At 53.9% G+C, this 21,518-nt stretch overlaps 2 protein-coding genes across 2 annotated transcripts in view; one reads left to right on the top strand and one right to left on the bottom strand.

The window, feature by feature from the left end:
- The window catches only part of LOC140691411 (uncharacterized), a 118,327-nt gene that overhangs the window by 26,379 nt on the left and 70,430 nt on the right, over window positions 1-21,518 (bottom strand). The gene's annotated exons all lie outside the window — the stretch shown is intronic.
- On the top strand, window positions 14,771-15,622 carry LOC107035253 (uncharacterized). Its single transcript, XM_015252445.3, has one exon. It carries the CDS (start codon window positions 14,933-14,935, stop codon window positions 15,617-15,619), a length of 687 nt encoding a protein of 228 aa, XP_015107931.2. The 5' UTR covers window positions 14,771-14,932; the 3' UTR covers window positions 15,620-15,622.

Raw genomic sequence — 21,518 nt, 5'->3', positions numbered from 1 at the left:
AAGATACGTGCACCCCAATGTTCATAGCAGCACTATTTACAATAGCCAAGACATGGAAACAACCTAAATGTCCATCGACAGATGACTGGTAAAGAAGATGTGGTATGTTTATACAATGGAATACTATTCAGCCATAAAAATGACAACATAACGCCATTTGCAGCAACATGGATGTTCCTGGAGAATGTCATTCTAAGTGAAGTAAGCCAGAAAGAAATAAAAATACCATATGAGATCGCTCATAGGTGGAACCTTAAAAAAAAAAAGAACATAAATACAAAACAGAAACAGACTCATAGACATAGAATACAAACTTGTGGTTGCCAAGGGTGCAGGGGGTGGGAATGGATACAGTGGGATTTCAGAATTTGTAGATACTGACAGGCATATGTAGAATAGATAAACAAGATTATACTGTATAACACAGGGAAATGTATACAAGATCTTGTGGTAGCTCACAGTGAAAAAAAATGTGACAATGAATATATGTATGTTCATGTATAACTGAAAAATTGTGCTCTACTTTGGAATTTGACACAACATTGTAAAATGACTATAACTCAATAAAAAAGTGTTAAAAAAAGAAGTTGTGGTGTATTTATGCAATGGAATACTACTCAGTCATAAAAATAACAATAATGCCATTTTCAGCAATATGAGTAGAACTAGAGATTGTCATTCTAAGTGAAGTAAGCCAGAAAGAGAAAGAAAAATACCACATGACATCACTCATATGTGGAATCTAAAAAAAAGAAAAATGAGGACGCTAATGAACTCATGTACAAAACAGAAGCAGACTCACAGACGTAGTAAACAATGTTATGGTTGCCGGGGGAAAGGAAGTGGGAAGGGATAAATTTGTGAGCTTGAGATTTGCAAATGTTAGCCACTGTATATAAAAATAGACTTAAAAAACAAATTTATTCTGTATAGCACAGGGAACTATATTCAATATCCTGTAATAGCTTTTAATGAAAATGAACATATACATGTATATGCATGACTGGGACATTGTGCTGGACACCAGAAATTGACACATTGTAACTGACTGTACTTCAACTAAAAAAAGAAAGAAAAGAAAGAAAGGGACTCGGGAGGGAACTCATTCCTTCCCCCTAAGAGAGCATCAGCGGCCGCACCTCCCAGCTCTGTGCCTCTCCCCGCTTCCACCTCCTGGGGAAAAGGCACCCCTCTCCCAGGTACCCTGCAAACAGGGGAGCAGAGAGCACGCTGTGCCTCCACCTCCCCCAGCACCCGTGGGCCCTGGGCTGAGCCTTCCAGGGAGACACGGGCTTCCCTCTCTGCTGCCAAGGTGACCTCAGCTCTGGGCCCAGAGACACAGAACAGGGAGGGAGGTGGAAAGACAGACAGACAGACAGACATGGTGAAAAGGAAACATAAAGGAGGGAGAAAAAGAAGCAAAGACACGCTAAACAACGAGGAAATAGCCATTTCCTCCTGTAAAATAAGTGTGTATGCAGGAGAGAAAAAGAGAATGAGAGAGAGCCCTGGGTTGTCTATCTGACCCTTGGACAAGTCACTTTCCCTCTTTGGGTGTTAATTGCCGGATGTGCAGAATGAGAAAAGTGGATTAGAAGATGCCTAAGGTTTCCTTTCAGGTGGAAAATCCTGTGTTTCTCAAATTCTGCATCTGTATATATATAGCACCCCCAGAGGCCAAAAGCATTAGCAGCACAAAGAAAATCTAATAAACCCAAGAAAGACGAGGCGCTCACACACGTGTGTGCGCCTGACATGTGAACACAGGTGCACGTGCACACACACGCTCACACACACACAGGAGGGCGGGCACTGTTCCAGAGGTTGCTTCTCAGTGAAGGACGCGTGGCTAGAGCACAGGAGGGCTTCCACGTCAAACTTGTCCAGTCAGTTTACAGTCACGCCTCTTCCACGTGTTAGGAAATGCTAAATCTCAGCTAACCTAAATATTTGACAAATGAATCAAGCTTTCTAAGAAGCTAAGGATTTACTCTTCAGATGCTCAAAACTAGTTTTAAAAGCCACCCCAGAGGGACATATTTGGGTTTTTTGGGGGGGGGGGTTGTGAATGGTAAGTGCTTTAAGCAGACTCAGCTGAACTGGGCTTTACCGTAGGTTCCTGATGGCCGTGGTTGTCCCACTGCCTTGAGGTGTGTGGGGCCGGGCTGCTGCCTCGGCTGCAGGAACATCTCCCAGGGTCCCCGGGCTTGGGGACAGGAGGGAACAGACCACAGAACCCTTCCTGATTTGGGGAGAAGAGCCGGGAGTGGAGACAAAAAAGGCAGGCGTTGTTGCTCATAGCACATCCCTCCCACCCCAGAGCTGGACCTTCAGCAGGGAAAGGGAATGGGGTGGAAAGCACATTTTCAAAGGCAGCTGAAAAGTGGACACTGGGCACCACCTCCTGTTTGGGCGGCTCTGGGCAACCCGGAGCCACCACCCAGGATGGGTAAAAGGAAAGCGGGTTTAGGCAGAAAGACGTGGTTAAACAGATTTCATCAATTCTTTCTGCCTGTGCATCCTACCTGCCTGAGGTGTGGGAGAATTCCAGGAGCTATTTGCTGTCTGGGGCGGGAAAGGCAGGAAGAGAACTAGAGGCCAGGGTCTGCCCTCTGCACCCCGGGTGAGGGTGAGAGGCTGTAGATGGGTGTCGGAGGTGCGGGGACTCTGAGGCTGCCTGTGGCCGTGATGTCCAGCTGGGGCTACATGGGCAGGGGAACTTAGCTCCCACTCTAGGGTCCCCAGGATGGAGATGCCCCAGGAGCCCAACGAGGCCCCAGACGACAGCTCAAGGACAACCCGAGGCCCCTTCCCAACCGAGGGTGTGTCAGCCTCCCCTACCTCAGATGCCGGCTTGGCTAGAGGGGAGGGCGGGAAAAAACCTCCAGAGACAGAGGATTCACCCACACAAGACTGATTACCCTGACAGAGGGTGAGTGAGCGCTAACTAACACGTCTGAAGTCGCCCTTTGCCCCCTGGCGTGGAGAGCTCGGGTCCTGGGCCAGGAGAGTAAAATGCAGTTAAAGAAAATAGAGGTCACTGAGTGTTGGCCCCTCTCAGTGTTAAGTCCCCAAATGCGGGTGCAGTGGGTAGCTGGCCTGGCTGGCTCCAGGCCTGTCCTCACCTGTGCTACCCCTGCCCTAGGGATCTTCCCAGCCCTTCCCAAGAGGTCTCACCCCAGGACTCCTGGCCAGGAACCCGAGGACAGGGGCACTTCAAGCCTGAGAGGCAGCGCTGGGAGAGGCCAGAGAGATGCACCGCCCGCTGCGGAGGTGGGGAGGGCGTCGGTGCCGCGGGGCGCTGGCTGGAGGCCTCTGCCCATCTCGGAATCTACGAGTTAGGATGGCACCGAGGAAGGGAGGATGGCTCCCTCCTGAGGCCCCTGACAACCTCAGGCCCACCTCAGACTTCGCTTGTAAGATCTGATGAGCCAGGGGAGGCTTCAGGCTACCCCCAAACTGTTTCCCAACAAAGTCCTCTTGCTGAGAATCTAGTTCCAAGGCAAAGGACTGAAGAATATAGGCACCTGTGAGAACAGTACAGGCAAAGGGTGAGCCTGGGAGAGGAAAGGGAGTATCCCCTGGGCGGGGCTGGGACCTGGACAGGTGGGTGGACCCAACAAAGACTGGGCCTTAGGACCCCCAACCCCACCTCCTCCGCGGACAGCCCAGAGCGCAGTGCGACTGCAGCCAGGGGACCAGTGGTCTTCAGACCTGGCCTCAGAGCCCAGGAGACCTCTGACTCTGCTCATCACAGGTCCTGACAGGCCTCTCAGCCCACTGTCACCATCGAGTTCTAGACCATGAGAACACAGACACGAACATGCTGATGGACGGATACTCAGACATCTGCCAAGACGACCAGCTCTCAGGATAAAGGTCCTCACTCAGAGTTGGGACTCCCTCTTGTGCCCCCAGATCATTTCATGATTAGACTCTGCGTGGGGTGAAAATCCCAACGCCTGCAGGCTGTGCCGTCTCCCAGCAGTGGCACGGGACCTGCCTGCTGTTCCATAGCCTAGAAATTGACTTTGTCATCACTATCACCACCATCAGAGCCAAGAGGGGTCAGAGAGATAGGTGGGCGAGGGCCCTCGTCAGGAGATGCAAGGATCAGGCTCTAGGAGAGCTGCTCAGGAGAATACAAGTCAGAGTTGGGAAGGGGAGATGTGACCAAGGACAAAAGCTCAGTATCCAGCCTGCACACAGAGCTGCTTTGTGAGTCAAAATGGTAGAGGACGGGTAAGCTGTGCCCACGTAAGACCAAGGGTACCTGGTTCCAGCTCAAAGGCTTTAAGTTCCAAGCAGCAGAGACCAGTGCTACTGCAGTGGTGGGGATGGCTTTCCAAAGGAGGTGGCGTTAAGCAGAGCCACCAAGACAGGGTACGACCAGTTATGATGAGAGCTGACAGCACAGCATAAGTTAAAGGAGGGAGCCATGGAATCAGTCAACCCCGTTTTGAATGTTCACTCTGTCACTTCTTGGCTGTGTGACCCTAGGAAAGATGCCTAACCTCTCTGATCTTTAGAAGCCTGTTACATAAATTGCCAGTGCCTCCCTTACAAGGAGGCAGAGAGGAGGAACTAAATCTGCAGTGAGCAGCAGTGAGCAGCTGGTAGAACCAGGTAAGGCTAAACAAAGGAACAGAGGCTTAAATAAATGTGGGGCCCAGAGGACAAGGATGGCTGGGGACAGCCCAGAGGGTCAGGCCCCAGAAATGTGGGGTACCCAGGCAGGATGAGGGTGTGGCTGGAGCAGGTACCTCTGAGGCCCCATCTCCAAAGAAGCTGCAGCCTCAGAGTTTGGCAGCCCTGCCGATCAAGCTGTCAGCCCAGCCCTTCAGGGCTTCCTTCCCATTGGTCCTGACTCTGACGGAAACCAGCGGGCCGGCGGTACGGGCCGGGCAGCGCAACAGACAAGGCCCTGGGGACAGCTTAAGTGGGCAATAATTGCAGGTTGTTATATACCGGGCTGCAGCGAAAAGCCAGGCAGCTGTTAAGTGTGATTGGGAGAAATAATCAGGAGAAGTAAGATGGATGTGAGAACTGAGCTGCTCTTTCTGTTCTCAGGGCTGCTCTGGGGCCAGGGCTGCGCAGAGGCAGGGACCGGGTGGGTGGGGACAAGAGCTGACTATTAGTACAAGCACCCTATACTCGGGAAGCAATTCCGTCGTTCCTTGCCTCTGATCCTCTCTGCTCCCCAAGACATATACAGAGCAAGGATTACTGTCCTCATCCCATAATTCAGAGAGCAAGGTCCAGAGAGGGGAAGCCAGTGACCCAGTCACACAGCAGGTCTTTCCTGAGAGTCCCATTAGAGCCTAGATGGAGCCTCTCTGTTATTTGATGGCCACAGAAGTGACCTCTGGCATGAGGTCCCATCAAGCCCCGGCTCTGCCCTCAGTCGGGTGGTCATGAGGCTGAGTAGGGACCATCTGAGAACTGGGACTGGGCACAGTTGTTAGGACCCAGTGGGGCACACTGCACCCAGTGTGGCTCTCAGTCAGGGCAAGAGCACGGAGCTGGGAAGAGCAGGAGGGGGAAAGTTTGTAACAGTACAATTGGTTATTTCAATATAGAGCTTTATTAATTCATTAGCTACTTCTCTGGGATAGAAGGAGAACTTATACCCATTTTATAGATGAACATGCAGAAACCAAAAGCATTTACGTAACTTGTCCCAGGTGGGGAAGTGATGCTGTCAATAGCAGGGCCGGTGTGACAATTGCTGGTCTGGGGGCTTGTACACCACACTCCAGAGCTGTCTACTGGGGAAGACGTTGGCAGAGGTGACCTTTCTCTGCCCTCTGCCACCAGACCAGGAGGACTTGGGATTTTAGCCCTGCTAGCCAGGGTTTCCCATTTTATCAGTCCGAGAGGTGGTTCTCTCTTTCTGGGCCAAGGATGACATGAGGTCACCCTTGTATGAGGTGTGGATCACACAGTCCCAACATCTCACCTCCCACGTCTCAGCTCCTCGAAGTCCATACTATTGGATACAAGAATTTGTGCTCCCTCATCCCTGGAGCACAAACACTGTGAGCATCTGCAAGGAGATTCCACAGACCAAACACTGCCTTTATTATTTCCTGGGGCAACTTTGACAGAGACAGCCCTATCCTGATGGAAACACCGAAGTGTGGCGGTGGGTGGGGACCAACCCCCAAGTCCTCCAAACACAGCATCTCAGCAGACATCCAGGAATGCCTGCACAAGGCTCAGGACCATCCTCAGATTCTGACAACCCGCCCCCCTCTCTCCGGGGATTGCCTTTCCCCTGCCAGGCCTTCCCTGCCCAGGTCTGGAACTGACCCTCCTTTGGGTCACATGAGAGCAGGAACCTGGCGCAGGGAGGAATCGATTACTTTGTGACACAGCGAGAAGGCACAGAGCCAGGGAGTGAGTCACAGAGCTTGCCCACCCTTTCCATGCCGGGAGGGGCGTCGGTCACGCAGGCCTGGGTGGGAGCCTCCCATGGGTCTGGACATGGAGGTGTGTGGATGCAGGCTCCCAGGCAGTGGGGGGTGCTAGGTGCGTGCTAGAGTGTGGGCCCTTCCGAAGACTGAATGAGATGGGCATCCCTGAGCCTCTGTGTCAGGGGAAACTCACGGGGCCCCTCCCTGATGTGGGCTCTGCTCCCGACAACCTGCCACAACAACCCTGCTCCCACCACCAGAGACTCAGACCACTCTCATCTCCCCAGCGCGCTGGGAGGACCACTGAGGAGAAACCCCAACTGTCCTCTTCCTTAGCAACTCTCCATGTCCTGTTACACAAAGTCTAAATGCTATTTTCTGCTACAGCTTATGCTGATCCCTGGAAAGGAGAGATTTCGTTTCCTTTTTAATGAATACACTCATAATAATCACAGCTGGCATGCCCTGGGCACCTCCTAGGTGGCAGACACTAAATATTTATTACTTCTTTTAGTGATTTATTACCTCTTTATGACAATCATATGCAGTGTTCTCATGCCCATGTTTCAGATGAGAAAACTGAGGCTGAGAATGTGACTTATATGGCTGATAAGCTAAAGATCTGTTTGGTTCCAAAGTTCAGACTCTTTCTATACTCAGTGCATGTACCTGTGCATGGATGTATCTATAGTAACTGAAATCTAAACTAAAATACATATTTTAAAGCAATAAATTCTCAGTTGTATGTGTAGACTGAATTTCTTTAAGTTTTACTCTGAGCAAAATTTATTTAATGGGTCTGTTCAGTAAGAGACCAGAATGTATATATACAGCTTTGCTTATACACTTTGGAAGACTTTAAACTTGTTCAAAGAAGGTTGCCATCTGGAAATTATTTGGTGGGAGGAGAATGGTTCTTGAAAACCGATGGCATCTTTAAATAGTTCTAGTGGCAGCAAACCTTCACCCTTTCAATGTAGAAATGACCTATGGAAAATGGGCCCCCAAAGTGCCCCTTCCCCTCAGCACGTGTGCGGGGCTGGGGAGGGGTGGTCTCTTCCGTCTCACCCACCCCTCATAAATACCAAGGCGCCTTCTTTGATCCCAGGGATCAACTTTTTCCTCCGTGTTAACAGGAGCAGCGGGTTAGCAGATGGTCAGTGAGTCCTTACCCTGAGTCTTTCCTATGGGCCCACCCTGCTGCAAATCCCCGTCCGTGGCCACCTGCCATCCCAGAACACAAGCCTACATCCTGCCACGGTCTTCACTGTCCGACGTTGACTGCCCGCGTGACCTCTCCATCCTCATCACCCACCCCTCCTTCTCCCTCCCCAGGCTGTGCTGCCTCAGCCTACTTGCGGAGCGCCTGTCAGCACCCAGCTGCTGGGTGAGGGGGCAGGAGGGGTCCACCCCGGAGGGTGAGTCTGAGGCCCGCAGATAACAACCCTTTGAAGATCCAGCCTGGTGTAAATGTCCTGCCATCTCACTTTCCTGAGCCCCTGTCCAGTTGGGGTCTCTCTGTCCCCTCCCAGCCACCTCACTCCATGTCACCAGCACAGCCACTGGACATTGAGTCTCTTAACCCCAGCACTATTTGAAGGATGATCTACCAGACTGGGAGCCTGGTGGCAGTGTGTGGAGAACGCAGATTAGAGAGCCCGGATAGAAGCTGTCCATCCAGCAACATTATCAGAGGAATCGTGTGGCCACAAGAAAGTGCCATTTACCCACAGCGTTGCGCGTGTGATAAATACAACTTACTGTTCCAGTTTCGAAGGGGAGCCCAGTGTCTGAAAACCTTAGGGCTCATGTACAATAAATTAACATAATTAAAACCTAATTAGTAAAACATCACAATCAAAAGGACTTGCCGCGGCAACACCTCTCAGGTAAGCAGGGGCCGCGGCGCGCCAGCAGCTGGCACCCAGGCCGGGCCCCGGGAAGAGGCGGCGACGAGCCCTTGCTCTCCCGGAAGGCTGCCCGCTCCCAGAAGCACCTTGAGAAGCACTCGCGCAGCAGGTGAGGGCGCCCACTGCGGGTCCAGCTCAGACCCCAGCTGGAGGGGGCCGCACCTCCTCCTGTGTAGGAAGTGGGAGGAGCCTGGGCCAGCCCCTCAGCTCCCCAGGGCCCATCAGTGGAGCTCTGACAACGCTGGCTGGCCAGACGCTGGTCTACCCACTTCACCCGCATCTACCCATTTAATCCTCACGACGACTCTGTGAGGTAGCCATTCCTCTTCCTAGTCTACAAACGAGAACCTGAGCCACAGAGAGATTAAAGAGCCTGTCCAAGGTTCCAGAGTTAGTAAGCGGGAGAGGCCAGCCGAGAAGCCAGCTTTGCCTAAGTGCAGCGGCAGGCGCCTGCTTCTGGTGGACTGAGCGCTGCCTGGCCCGGGCTGGCTCCTTTTTAAAAAATGTAAATTCTCTGTGAAAAATAAGGAGTAAATTCCTAAGCTTTCAGTTCAAATAAGTTAACTTTATTTACACCCTTTTGTAGCCCATTTTGACCCTCAGTCCCTACTCTCACCTTAGTAATTTTTACATGAGAACCATGAGTCAGCTTCTCAGCTACAGCACTGTCTCACCTTCTTGGATGTGATGTGAGGAAGGAAAGGAGGGGCAAGAAAGGACCAGTCTCCATTTTACAGAGGAGAAAGCTGAGACCCAGGAAAGCCATGATTCAGGTGCCTCCCCGTGAGTTCAAACTCACTGAGCCCCACACGCAGGATGAAGGATGCAGGACGCAGGATGCAGGACGCAGGATGCAGGATGCTTGGGCTGCCACTCCAGATCCCTTTATCCTGCCTTTCCATTTCCTGCCCACCTTCAGCAAAAGTGAGGCAAAGCCCAGGGTGGCATGACAGCCTGGAACAGGAGTCTAGAGGGCACACCCATGCTGACCCAAAGGCCCAGATGCTCCCCAGAGCGGTTCCCAGTGCTGCCCAGGGCCCAGGAGCTCCCTCCACAAGACCAAGGCCATGTGTCTCTCAGGCCCAGCCAGCCAAGAAACAGGCCCGGGGGCCCCTCCCTCACCAGCCCTGGCATTTGTCTGAGCCCCAGGAGGCAGCCCAGTCCCTTCTGAGGGCCCCTGGGTTTCTCAAAACACACAGCATCCTGCCCCTAAGGGCCTGCTCCCCCAGCCAGGCCTGCTGTGGGCTCTGGACAGCACAGGGGAGCCCTTGCACCGTGTGCTCTGGGTGGCAGGAGGCTGCTAATTAACTGAAAGAAGGCAAGCACTGTTTTTCTCTTCTTTCCCACCTCAATTATTTTTCCTTATATCACTAAACCTTCCCAAATTATTCAAGGACAGAGAAGCCCTGGGATTGTGGAGAAGAGGAGAAATAGACATCCGAGGCTGCCTTCAAAGCCTCCTCTTGCCCACCCTACCCACCTCCACCCAGGAGCCTCCTCCTCCTCACCATCACTGGAGAGCCCACTGCCTCCACCTCTCTCCTCTCTTCCCACGCCGCCCCACCCCTTCCTGCAGGGTCAGAGCAGAGCTCTCTCCACCAGATAGCCTCCCCTGGGTGCCGCTGCCCACATGAGCCACTTCTCTGGGGTCCCATGGCACAAATCTCCAGCAGCTTTCACTCTGCCCCTTGGTTGATCCGTGCCCTTGTGTGGTCACTCAGATCTCTGAGTCGCTCTCTGCCCAAACAACACACGAGCTCTCTACAGCAAGCGAGTCTCTCTCCCCCTCTCTCTCCCCCTCCCCTCCTCCAGCCTCCCCTCACTGCCCTCTGCAGGGCTGGGCAGAGCAGTCACTCCAGAAAGACTTTAATCGGAAGTCTGGTCTTTTGTAGGGGAGCCCCGCGCAGATCACAGCTATGTTTTTCAGCTTGTTCTCAACAAAACCTTGGAGAACCAGATGCTTCTTGCCTTCCTGGCCCTGAGGCCCAGCCATCACCCAGGTCTCTGGCCACCTACCCACTTCTGCATCCTGCCTTCAGCAGGGCTCCTGTCTCCTCAAAGCTGCTACCTCCATCACAGATCATCACACGTTGTCTGCTTTCTCGCAGGCGGATGTGGAACTCCTCAGCCCTGGAGGACATTTAACTGTCTGCTGCTGTTTGCTGCTCCCCTTTTCACTTGTGTGACTTTGGTCTCTCCAATGAGACAGCCGGGTTGTTCCCAGGCCTCTCCTTTCTCTGCTGCTTCCAGTGGGAGACTGGAAGGGCTGGATCAATGCAAGAATGAGTGAGTGGTGGTACCTCTAAGCCAAGCTGCTGTGTGGGTTCTAAACTGCTTGTTCTCATCCTGGACTCTGAACTCCTTCTGGAGAGTCTGCCTGGGACCCTGCAACTCCCCATCCTTAGAGTCCATTTGAATGAATACAGCATGGACCCTCAAAGTCAGATTAGAAATTGGTGTCTAGAAACTCCATCCTGAGCATCTATTGTATGCCCACGCCTGTCAAGGGTGGCTGCAGAGAAGAGGGGCCAGGTTACTTAAGCCCCTGCCCTCCACCAGTTCACAGTCTAGACAGAGAGATTCACAGGCAGGAGAGGTCTGAGGGGATGGGGCCATGGCCAAGGCTGCGGGATGTGGTTCACTGGGTACCAGAGGGAAGGGAGTGATGGTGGCTCAGCCGGAGGGAAATGGAGCACAAAGAGGGCCTCCTCCCTCCTTGAGGAAGAGAGGAAAAGGGAAGGGAAGGGCAGGTAGCAACTGGAGAGGCTCGCACAACTACACCACCTGAGCCGAGATCCCACCACGTGGGGCTCCTTACACCCTTAAAGGTGAATCAGCAACAAATTGTAAACCCCAGATGCAGAGAGCAAATGAGAAGCCATTGTTCCCAGACCCCACGGCCACTGGCCAGCCTTCTCCCTCTTGGTGGATGGAATCATTGTGGCCATGAAGCGGCACTTTGGGAAAAAGTTTTAAATCTGTTTAAATGTCACAGTGAGTAATACTTTGCTCCCATCTTCCCCTAATTACATTTCTCTTTGATGATCTAAGGTTAAAAAATATTTAACTCGAGACTTTCTGGACTACGAAGGGCAAAGAGACCGAAGTGCCAACCTAACCATGCTCCTTACTATCTTCTCAGGGGTCCAGCGCCTCTTTGGCATTATGTTGAGACACCTGTCCATGTTATTCTTTTCCTAACACTCAACTGTGGCAGCGATGGGAGCCTCCGCGAGCCCGCACTGCGCCTTTAAGAGCGCATGCCTGGGCAGCAGCCGTTTCTGCCCCGCAAGCTGGGGGGAGGCGGGGTATTTCACCACACACCTACTGAGGTAAGAAAAGCGTTACTCCCGAAGGAGAGACAGCCCAGATCCAAAATAAGTCATCCTCAAGTCGGAGAGAGGGGACAGTGAGGAATCTCCCCAAAGGAAGTAGAACCTTGTCATAGCTGTGGGTCTATTCGTGGTGAGACACAGGGAGGGGACCCTGGTGCAGGGGGCCAAGGCACTGCCCTGGAGAGAGTTAGACCCATATCCTATGAAGGAGGTTTTGCAGGCATCTGAATTAACCAGATGCCTCCTTTCACTAACAACTCCACTCTCCCACTCATTCCTGCCCAGGACTGCCTTTATGTATGTACTGGCTATTATTATTAATAATATGAATACGGAAACATCTGGGAATAATTTACTTGGACCTTGTGGGGAGGGGCTGGGGTGGTGTCTGAAAGCAGTGGCTGGGGAACCTCAGCCCCCTCCCCTGTGCAGGTCCCTCCTTTGTCAGCACCACCCCTCAGCTTGCTTTCTTCATTTCCTCTTGTTCTCACATGGCTTGGGGGGGGGTAAGGGGCAGGGAGAAAAAGAGCCCTCAAGGAGGAATTACTCTCCTAAACTTTCCTGTTATGGCAGAAACTATATTCCTCTCCACTGTGAGATCCTGGGAGGTAAGTGTCAGTGCCCCAAGATGATGTTCGAGATGTTTCGAACAAAGTTATTGGCCTCTGCTGACATGTCCTGAGGGAAAGGGGAGGGGGAGGGTTCAGCCTGGTGAGTGTGAACTCATGCACACACACACACATACACTGGCAGAGTGTAGATACAAATGGGGTCTATGTACACATCCACACTGCATCCACATAAGCCCCCACCATCCTGACAAGACATTTGCACACACCTCCAAGCCATCAGCTCAAACCATCCATGTGCCTGCCTTCCAGGGACATGCCGCCTGATCACAGGTCTTCCCAGGCACACCAAGACCACAGCCACATGGCAGAGAGGCTCTCTGTGTGTGCGCATTTCTGTTCAATTCCCTAAACTTGGGTGTTTCTTACACCATCATATAACACTGGATAATGTAAGCCCTGGACCGAGTTATGAATCAACTATACTTATACACGATTCCATCAAAGGCAGGAGTGTCTTAAAATGAAAGGATGAAGTTCCACAGTTCTCAGAATTGTACTTGCTGTTTGATTTGGGCCCCGGATCCTTAGGAAGAGGTGTCCAGGGTGGGCTCAGGGCTGAAACTCAGGGCCTCCTCTGGCCTCCTCCTGGCGCTGGAGAGCTAGGCGTTGTGGTGGTAACAAACGGGCTTGGTCTCTGTTTTCAGGCAGCTGGGGTCTCATTTCTTTAAATAAAATTTTAAACATATCGTCTAGTAACTTCACGCAATCCCAGGGCAAGAAGAGAGAAACCCAGAACACCCAACAGGGGCCAGTAGTCACCCTGCCAGCGTCAGCCCAGCAGCTTTGCCCCGCATCATGCAAGGGAGCTGGAGCCTTATTTTAATTTGCCTGGCTTCTGAAGACGAGAAGAGGCTGCCCTGGAAAAGTAAACGTGGGAAAGGATGGGGTGCAGGTAAATATCACTAAAAGGAAAATTAGCTCTCCCAAGGCCAAGTTCACTACAGCATTCGCCCCCAGGGGCGGGGCTGCTTGAACCCGGCTCCCGCGCCAGCCACTCCCTCTCCCGCGCAGCAGACCTTCTGGCTCCCGGCGGGCCCGCCGGGGAATCTGGCGGAGTGCGGGACCGGGCGGCGGGACTCGGCTTTCGCCTGCAGACTCGACTCCTAGCCTCGCACTTTGGAGCGGGAGGTGCTGCAAACGAAGCCCGAGGGGACAGCGCACACAGCTGGAGTCTGGAGCCTGGGTCCGGCCAGAGCCCGGAGAGCAATTCGGAGGCTTTATTTCTTCGATGGTGGATTTAGAAAAAAAAATTTTTTTTTGTTTTTTTTCAGTTTGAACCAGTAAAGCAGACAAGGGCAAAATCAAGCCAGTCCTTTGCACTTAGTTCACCAGCCACCGCGCCCAGAACCTATCTCCGTCGCTGCAGGGCGAGCGGGCCGAGGAGCCCGGCTCCTACCTTCCTCCCGCCAGCCGCCTGCGGGTCCAGCCACCGCGCTTCGGGGCTGGGAGGCCGTCCGGGACGGAAACACCCGCCTCCAGCCTTCGCAGGCGGGCTGGGACGAGGGTCAGGCCTCGAATCTCTATGCCCGTCCCCTCAAAGCTGCCCAACTGCTCCGCAGACCCGTCCTCCCAGGTGGCTGGGGTGGCGGTAGATGCCGTGAGGGAGGCGAATATTTGGGGCTGCTCTGGCAGGTTGGGGATGCGAGGAGGGAAAAAGCAGAGAGAGACGGAGAGAGCGCGCGCGCGAGAGCTCTTGTCTATAGATTTATCCACACAATATATATTTATGCAGCTTTTTTTCTCTCGACGCTGATCAATGCGCACTCGGATCGCTGGGCGGACTTCCTCCAAGCCGGCTCGCTTTTTCTAGTCTAAATAAATAAATAAAGGGGACCAGACGGGAGAAAAAAGCGCCCATTCCACCTTCGCCGCCGCCCCGCCCGCCATCCCTGCCTTTGCTTCGCCCGCCTGGCGCCCTAATAGAGCGCGTATCGGTGGGTAACGTCCCCCTACATACCCACACGAAAATTAAAATCTATGTTTTTAAAATACAAAAAGTTGCACCTGCTGCTAATACAAAAAGAACTCCCAAAAGGCAAAGAGGAGGCCAGCAGCCCGGTTCCTAACAGGCATCCGCTCCCCGCGGCTGCCGGGCCCGGAATCTCAGCGCCTTGCCAAGAGCCATACGCCTGGCGCTGTTTATAGCCGGGGGCCGTGACTGACTGTACCACCGCCACTCGCCGCCCGCCGCCGCGCGGAGCACCCCCTTTCGAATCTCACCCTTTCCCAGCCCCGTGCCCCACTCCTCCGCGAGCGCACATTCGCAGGCCCCCACCCCTAGTCTGACTGCAAACTTGAGCCGGTCCAGCCTGTTTAAATGGAAAGGACAGGGATCCTGCCTGCTCAATGTAAAAAAGAGAGGAGGAGGGGGGAGGGGGAGGAGAAGGAGAGGGAAGATGAAGAAAAGAAAAAAGAAAAAAAAAAGAAAAAAAATCAGATCAGACCGAAAGAGAGAGAAGGGGGGGGGATTGTGGAGGAGAGAGGACGCGAGGAGACGACGTGTAGAGAAACTGAGGGGGAGAACCCGAGTGTGTGTATGCGTGTGCGTGTGTGAGCGCGAGCGAGCTTGTGAGGGAGAGGAGCGAGAGTGCGATTGAGAAAGAATAAAAGGAAAGAAGATTTTCTCTGTGTATATAAAGATGACCACGTTAGCAAACGGACAGGCTAACAAAGCGAGCCTCGGTACCAACGGGCTCAGCAGCAGCCCGGGCAGCTCCGGGCACATGAACGGATTAAGCCACAGCCCGGGGAACCCGTCGACCATTCCCATGAAGGACCATGATGCCATCAAGCTGTTCATTGGGCAGATCCCCCGCAACCTGGATGAGAAGGACCTCAAACCTCTCTTCCAGGAGTTCGGCACGATCTACGAGCTTACGGTTCTGAAGGACAGGTTCACAGGCATGCACAACTTTGCGGGGGAGAAGGAGCGGGCGACAGCGAACGAACGGGAGACGGCGCGACAGGGAGCCTTAGGCGGACGCCGAGGAGAAAGGCGCTCGGGCAGCGGAGACCAGGACTGGGGTGCGTGGGAGCTGCTCGCTGGGGCAAGGCTGGGTTTTGGGCAAGGAGCTAATAGACACGGTGCCGTGGGGAGAGCAGCGGGAGCAGCAGAAGAGAAAGAGATGATCGAGGGAAAACGGGGCTTGGATTTTTTGGTACAGCGACTAAGAGATTGGGATAGGGACGGCTGCACCGGCCGAGCCTGGGACGCCCAGCTGACTGGCGGGCTCTCCGCCCGCCTGGGACCTAGGTTGCTGTCCATCGCCGTGGTGCTGAAAACACTAAGCGGAGACGGTCTTCTCCTCCGCTCCGGGCCAGAGTAGCAGGAGCGCAGCCGTCTGAAAAGAAGGGAGGTGACAAATTCAAAGAGGTATTTTTATTTCGCTATTATTTAGCAGTAAACTCTCCCTGCCGAGCTGTGAGCCTCAGTAATCCGGTTGTGGTGTGTGTGCGGGGGGGGGGGGTGTCTGATATTTGAAGGAAGGAGGGACAAAACCTAAGGCAAGACTTAACAAGTAATCAGCCATCCCCTGGGTGGAGTGGGGAGGGTGGTCAGGGAAGCTTCAGTAATCCCCCTCTCAGGAAAGCAGGGCTTTGGGAAAAATCTGTGTATGAAAGGTATGCATTTTGAAGTGTGTATCTTAAATCACCCCAAACTCACCATGCAGAGAGGTTTATAGCACACTATTTCTTTTCCTTGAAGCAATCGTTGCTAGTGAGTGCTTGGAGGAGGGGGAAACAGAATGATCAAACAATTAAAACCCAGCAACTTTTTAGGAAAGTGGTCATGGGAATTGTCTGCAGCCTGCCTGTTTTCTCCTTGTTTTATTATCTTTAAGGCAGAGCCCCAAATGTGTTCAGTTGTAGAACGTGTGTGGGTGGCTGGTGGGTGACGAAATTAGCCCAGTACTTGCTACCTAAGTAATGTATAGGATGTGCAGCGGGGATTAACCGGGGCTGGAGCTGTGTGGGCAAGTTGAATGCTTTCTGAGAGAGATTGATTATCAGGCAGAGAAGGAGCACCGGGCTAAGGAAGTTGTAAGGGATGTGTATGTATGTTCCGTTTTTAATAAACAGTAGTGTGGAGAGCCGCTGAAGATGCTGTGTTAGAGCTGGTGGTTTAAAAGATGAAAACACTCACACGCACATGCACACCCACCCACACACAGAGAGCAGCCTCATCCTTGGCCACAAATGGGCTATGAACAGAGCTGATCCTCCGGCACATTAGGTGCAGAGCCCAGAGCTGTCTGGTTCTCTAAGCAGCAGTGGTTTTCACTATCACAGCCTTCCTCCTTCTCCAGCCCTCCCTTCATCCGAATACTAAGCAGAGCTCCAAATTCTCCATAGTTGGAGTCCCAGAGAGCAGTTTTTATTGGCTTTAGCATCTTCCAGCTTGCCTGCTGAGGAGTAAATCTTACAGTTAATGGCATGTTGAGTAGCACAAAAACACAGCAGAATGGAAATATACTGGGTTTGTTGGGGTGGGGTGAGGGTGGGGGCTGTAATGGAAAGAGAAACCAACCTTTATTCAATATGGAGAAAATGTCTGTCTTTTCAGAAGAGAAACTGGAAAGATGGAATGGGGAGGCACTCTCCGAAATAATGTTTCTTTTCCCTTTTTTTACCCTCCCTCTCAAGTCAACCATATCTTTGTAGTTTTTCCCTTTCCAATCAAGCTCCCAGGGAGTTAATCAAGGTTTTTATCAAACCTTCGTCATTCTGATGTGTCCCAGGTTTTAAAATAGCAACAATGAAAATAAAAAAGTATAGGTAGGGGAATCCTTTACACACCTTAATGATTGGTTCTTGTGGGGACTTGAGATTTTAAAGTTTAAAAAATTCAGAACCCACTAGAGGCAAAAAGACAGTTGTGAAGAGCTGAGCTTTCTACGAGATCTGGGTTGGAGTACTTTATTTGCTTTTTTTATTTCAAATGAAGATAATCTTAAACAATATTCATTGGTTTCTTCTCATGACCCCTTGCTGGTATCATCACTCAGTTTCTGATGTTTTTTGTGTCATACCAAGGAAGTAGCATTATCACCATTTGCATCAGGAAGGTAGAGGAGGTGATGATACAGTTGTTTTCAACCGGTGTCTCAGTGTGGTGCCCACTTTCCAGCCCAATGTCCTAGGTGGGAAGAGCCAGGAATCCGCATGGGAAGTGCGAACGGGAGGCTGTATCGAGAGGACACACATTCTAGGACGATCACCATTTGAGCCGTTTCCCCATGAGAGGGCAGGACCAGGTGAGGACAGACCCAGGTGAGGGCAGGTCCAGGAGATGGCAGGCCCAGAAGAGGGCAGACCCAGGTGAGGTTAGGACCAGGGGAGGGCAGGACCAACTGAGAGCAAGAACAGGAAATGGCAGGCTCAAGAGAGGGCAAGCCCAGTACAGGGCAGGACCAGGATAGGGAAGGAACATGAGAGGGCAGGACCAGGTGAGGGCAGGCCCAGGAGAGGGCAGGCCCAGGTAAGGGAAGGCTCAGGAGAGGGAAGGCCCAGGAGAGCCAGGCTCAGGAGTAGGCATGTCCAGGAGAGGACAGGCCTTGTGAGGATTGGCCCAGGTGAGGGCATGATCAGGAGAGGGCAGGACCAGGTGAGGGCAGGCCCAGGAGAGGGCAGGCCCAGGTAAGGGAAGGCCCAGGAGAGCCAGGCTCAGGAGTAGGCATGTCCAGGAGAGGACAGGCCTTGTGAGGATTGGCCCAGGTGAGGGCATGATCAGGAGAGGGCAGGTCCAGGAGAGGGCAGGCCCACGTGAGAGCAGCACCAGGTGAAGGCAGGCACAGGAGAAGGCAGTCCCTGTTAAGGACATGCCCAGGAGAGGGCCAGAACAGGTGGGGTAGGCCCCGGTGAGGGCAGGCCCAGGAGAGGGCAGACCCAGGTGTCTGCAGGCCCAGGATAGAGCAGACCTAGGAGAGGGCAGGCCCAGGTGAGGTCAGAAACAGGAGTGGGCAGGCCCAGGCGAGATCAGGCGCAGGTAATGGTAGGCCCAGCTGAGGGCAGGCCCAGGGCAGGTCAGGCACAGGGGAGGAAATGCCCAGGAGTGGGCTGGCCCTGGTGAGGACAGGACCATGTGAGGGGTGGCCCAAGACAGGGCTGGCCCAGGAGAACAAAGGCCCACATGCGGTCAGGTCCAGGTGAAGGCAGGCTCAGCAGAGGGTAGGACCAGTACAGGGCAGGATCTGAGAGGGCAGGCCCCATTGAGGGCAGGCCCAGGCGACTACAGGCCATGGAGAGGGCTGGACCTTGAGAGTGCAGGCCCAGGAGAGGGCTTGCCTTGGAGAGGACAGGACTAGGTTGGGGGAGGCCCAGGCCAGGGCTGGCCCAGTAGATGGTAGTCCCAGGAGAGTGCAGGCCCAGGTGATTGCAGGGCCAGGGTAGGAGTGGCCCAAGAGAGGGCATGCACACACGAGGTCATGACAAGGTGAAGGAAGGCTCAGGAGAGGGCAGTCCCAGATGAACGCAGGCCCAGGGGAGGTCAGGCACAGAGGAGGGAATGCCCAGGATAGGGCTGGCCCTGGAGAGGTCAGGACCAGGTGGCAGGAGGCCCAGGTGAGGTCAGGCACAGTTGAGGGCATGCCCAGGTGCGAGCAGGCCCAGTTGAGGACATGCTCAGGAGAGAGCAGGCCTAAGAGAGGGCAGGCCCAGGAGAGGGCAGTTCCAGGTGAGTTCAGGCACATGTGAGAAAAGACTCAGGTAAGGGCAGGCCCTGGTGAGGAAAGGGCCAAGTGAAGGCAGGACTGGGAGAGGACAGGCCCAGATGTCTGCAGGACCAGAATAAGGCAGACCCAGGAGACGGCAGGCCCAGAAGAAGGCAGGCCCAGTAGAGGGCAGGAACATGTGAGAGCAGGCCTATGAGAGGGCAGGCGCAGGAGAGTGCAGGCCCACATGAAGTCAGGACCAGGTGAAGGCAGGCTCAGGAGATGGTAGGACCAGGAGAGTGCAGGACCAAGAGAGGGCAGGTCCAGTTGAGGGCATGCCCAGGTGAGGAGAGGCCCAGGAGATGTCAGGCACAGGGAAGGGAATGCCCAGGAGAGGGCTAGCCCTGCAGAGGACAGGAGAGGTTAGGGGAGGCCCAGACAAGGCTGGCCCAGGAGATGATAGTCCCAGAAGAGTGCAGGCCCTGGTGAGTGCAGGTCCATGATAGGAATGGCCCAGATGAGCAAAGGCTCACATGAGTTCAGATCCAGGTGAAGCCAGGCTCAGGAGATGGCAGGCACATAAGAGGGCAGGCCCAGATGACTGCAGACCCAGGGGAGGTCAGGCACAGGGTGGGGAATGCCCAGGAGTGTGCTGGCCCTGGAGAGGACAGGACCAGGTGAGGGGAGGCCGAGGACCAGGGCTGGCCCAGGAGAGCAAAGACCCACATGCGGTCAGGTCCAGGTGAAAGCAGGCTCAGCACAGGGCAGGACCACGGGAGGGCAGGACCAAGAGAGGGCAGTTCCAGGGGAAGGCAGGACCAGGAAAGGGCAGGCCCAATAGAGGGCAGGCCCAGGTGAGCCATACCCAGGTGAGGGCAGGCCCAGGTGAGCGCATGTTAGGATTCTGCCCTCAGCTTGGCCTGCCCTCTTCTGGGTTTGCCCTCTCCGGTCCTGCCCTCACTTGGTCCTGCTGTCTCCTAGGCCTACCTTCTCCTGGTCCTGCCCTCTCATATTCCTGTCCTCACCAAGGCCTGCCCTCACCTCGGCGTGCTTTCTGCTGTGCTTGCCCTCTCTGGGCCTGCCGTCAACTGTGCCTGACCTCACCTGGTCCTGCCCTCTTCTGGGCCTGCCCTCACCTGGGCCTGCCCACGCCGGTTCTGCCCTCTCCTGGGCCTATTGTCTTGGGGGCCTGCCCTCTCCTGGGCCTGCCTGCTCGTGTGCCTGGCTTCTCCTGGGCCTTGCCTCACCTGAGCCTGCCCTCAACTGTGCTTAACCTCACCAGGGTACTGCCCTCTCCTGGGCCTGACGTCTCCTGGGTTTGCCCTATCCTGGGCCTGCAGACACGTGAACCTGCCCTCTCCTCCTCATGCCCTCACCTGGGCCTAACCCCACCACGGCGTGCCCTCACCTGGTCCTGCCCTCTCCTGGGCTTCCCCTCTCTTGAACCTACCCTCTCCTGTGAGTGCCCTCTCCTGGGCCTGCTGACTCCTTGGACTGCCCTCTCCTAGGCCTGCTCTCAATTGGGCATGTCCTCAACTCGTCCTCTCCTCACCTGGGCCTGCCCTCAACTGATCCTGCCCTCTCCTGGGCCTGACAGGAGAGAGCATGCACAGGTGAGAGCAGAAACAGCAGAAAGCAAGCCGAGGAGAGCGCAGGAAGAAGAGAGTGAAGGACCAGGAGAGCGCAAGCCCAGGAGAAGGCAGGACCATGTGAAGGCAGGCCCAGAAGTTGGCATGCCAGGAGAGGGCAGTCCTTGGAGTCAGCAAGGTGTGGTCCTTACATACCGCTCTGCTTATCCCTGCGCCTGAGCATCTGACCATGTTTATGGGCCATTTGTATTACCTTTCCTGTGAATTTCCTGCTGCTTCCTAGGACAGCCTCAGCTAATAGAGGTGCAAGAGCTTGGGGCTGTGTCCGGCACACGAAGGACCAGCTACACTATCAGCGTCCAGGGCAAAGTGAACATGTAGGGCCCCTTGTTAAAGCGTGATTAACAATTTCAAGAGGGCAACAGCAGAGTATTCAACCAGAACAGGTCCCTTGCCTGTGAAGCTGGCCCTGGGGACATGTGAGGTACTCAATTATGTGTTGTTTGCATGTGAATGCCGCCAAAGGGTTTGGTCCTAAATTTAAGAACATTCAAATATTTGGATCGCATGAGTAGCTCAGACTCTCAGAATCTGCCTTTAAAGAGGACAATGAAGAAGAGGCTTTGGAAGGCCCTCCCCTGCGTGTCCCAGCCTCCCTCACGCCTCCCTCTGGTTAGGGCTGGCCCCAGACACTCTAGTTTCCCCTAATGGCCCATTAAGGCCCCATAAGCCAAGACTTATCTAAGTCCTTTTGTGTGAATCCAGGAGAAAAGCTGCCCAGAAATCCTCTTACAGGGGTTAAATCTACAAGAATGTGGAGCCAGAGGAGACAATAACATGTGAGGGCAGGTCTTTCCTGGGTGAACAGAGAAGCAGGCTTGTGGCAGGCAGACAGCCTTGAAATGGGGTCTCCCAGCTGGGGTCATATTCGCAGGGTCACTGGTAACTAGATTTTTTTTTTTATCTTGGACAAACCCCTTACCCTC

Source organism: Vicugna pacos, chromosome 35, assembly GCF_048564905.1.
Source record: "Vicugna pacos chromosome 35, VicPac4, whole genome shotgun sequence".
NCBI lineage: Eukaryota > Metazoa > Chordata > Mammalia > Artiodactyla > Camelidae > Vicugna > Vicugna pacos.
Note: the sequence above shows the minus strand (reverse complement) of the source record. Positions and strands in the feature narration are given on the sequence as shown.

What these genes read in the sequence shown, in the direction of transcription:
- LOC107035253 (XM_015252445.3), top strand. Translation starts at nt 14,933, where the DNA reads ATGACCACGTTAGCAAACGGACAGGCTAACAAAGCGAGCCTCGGTACC.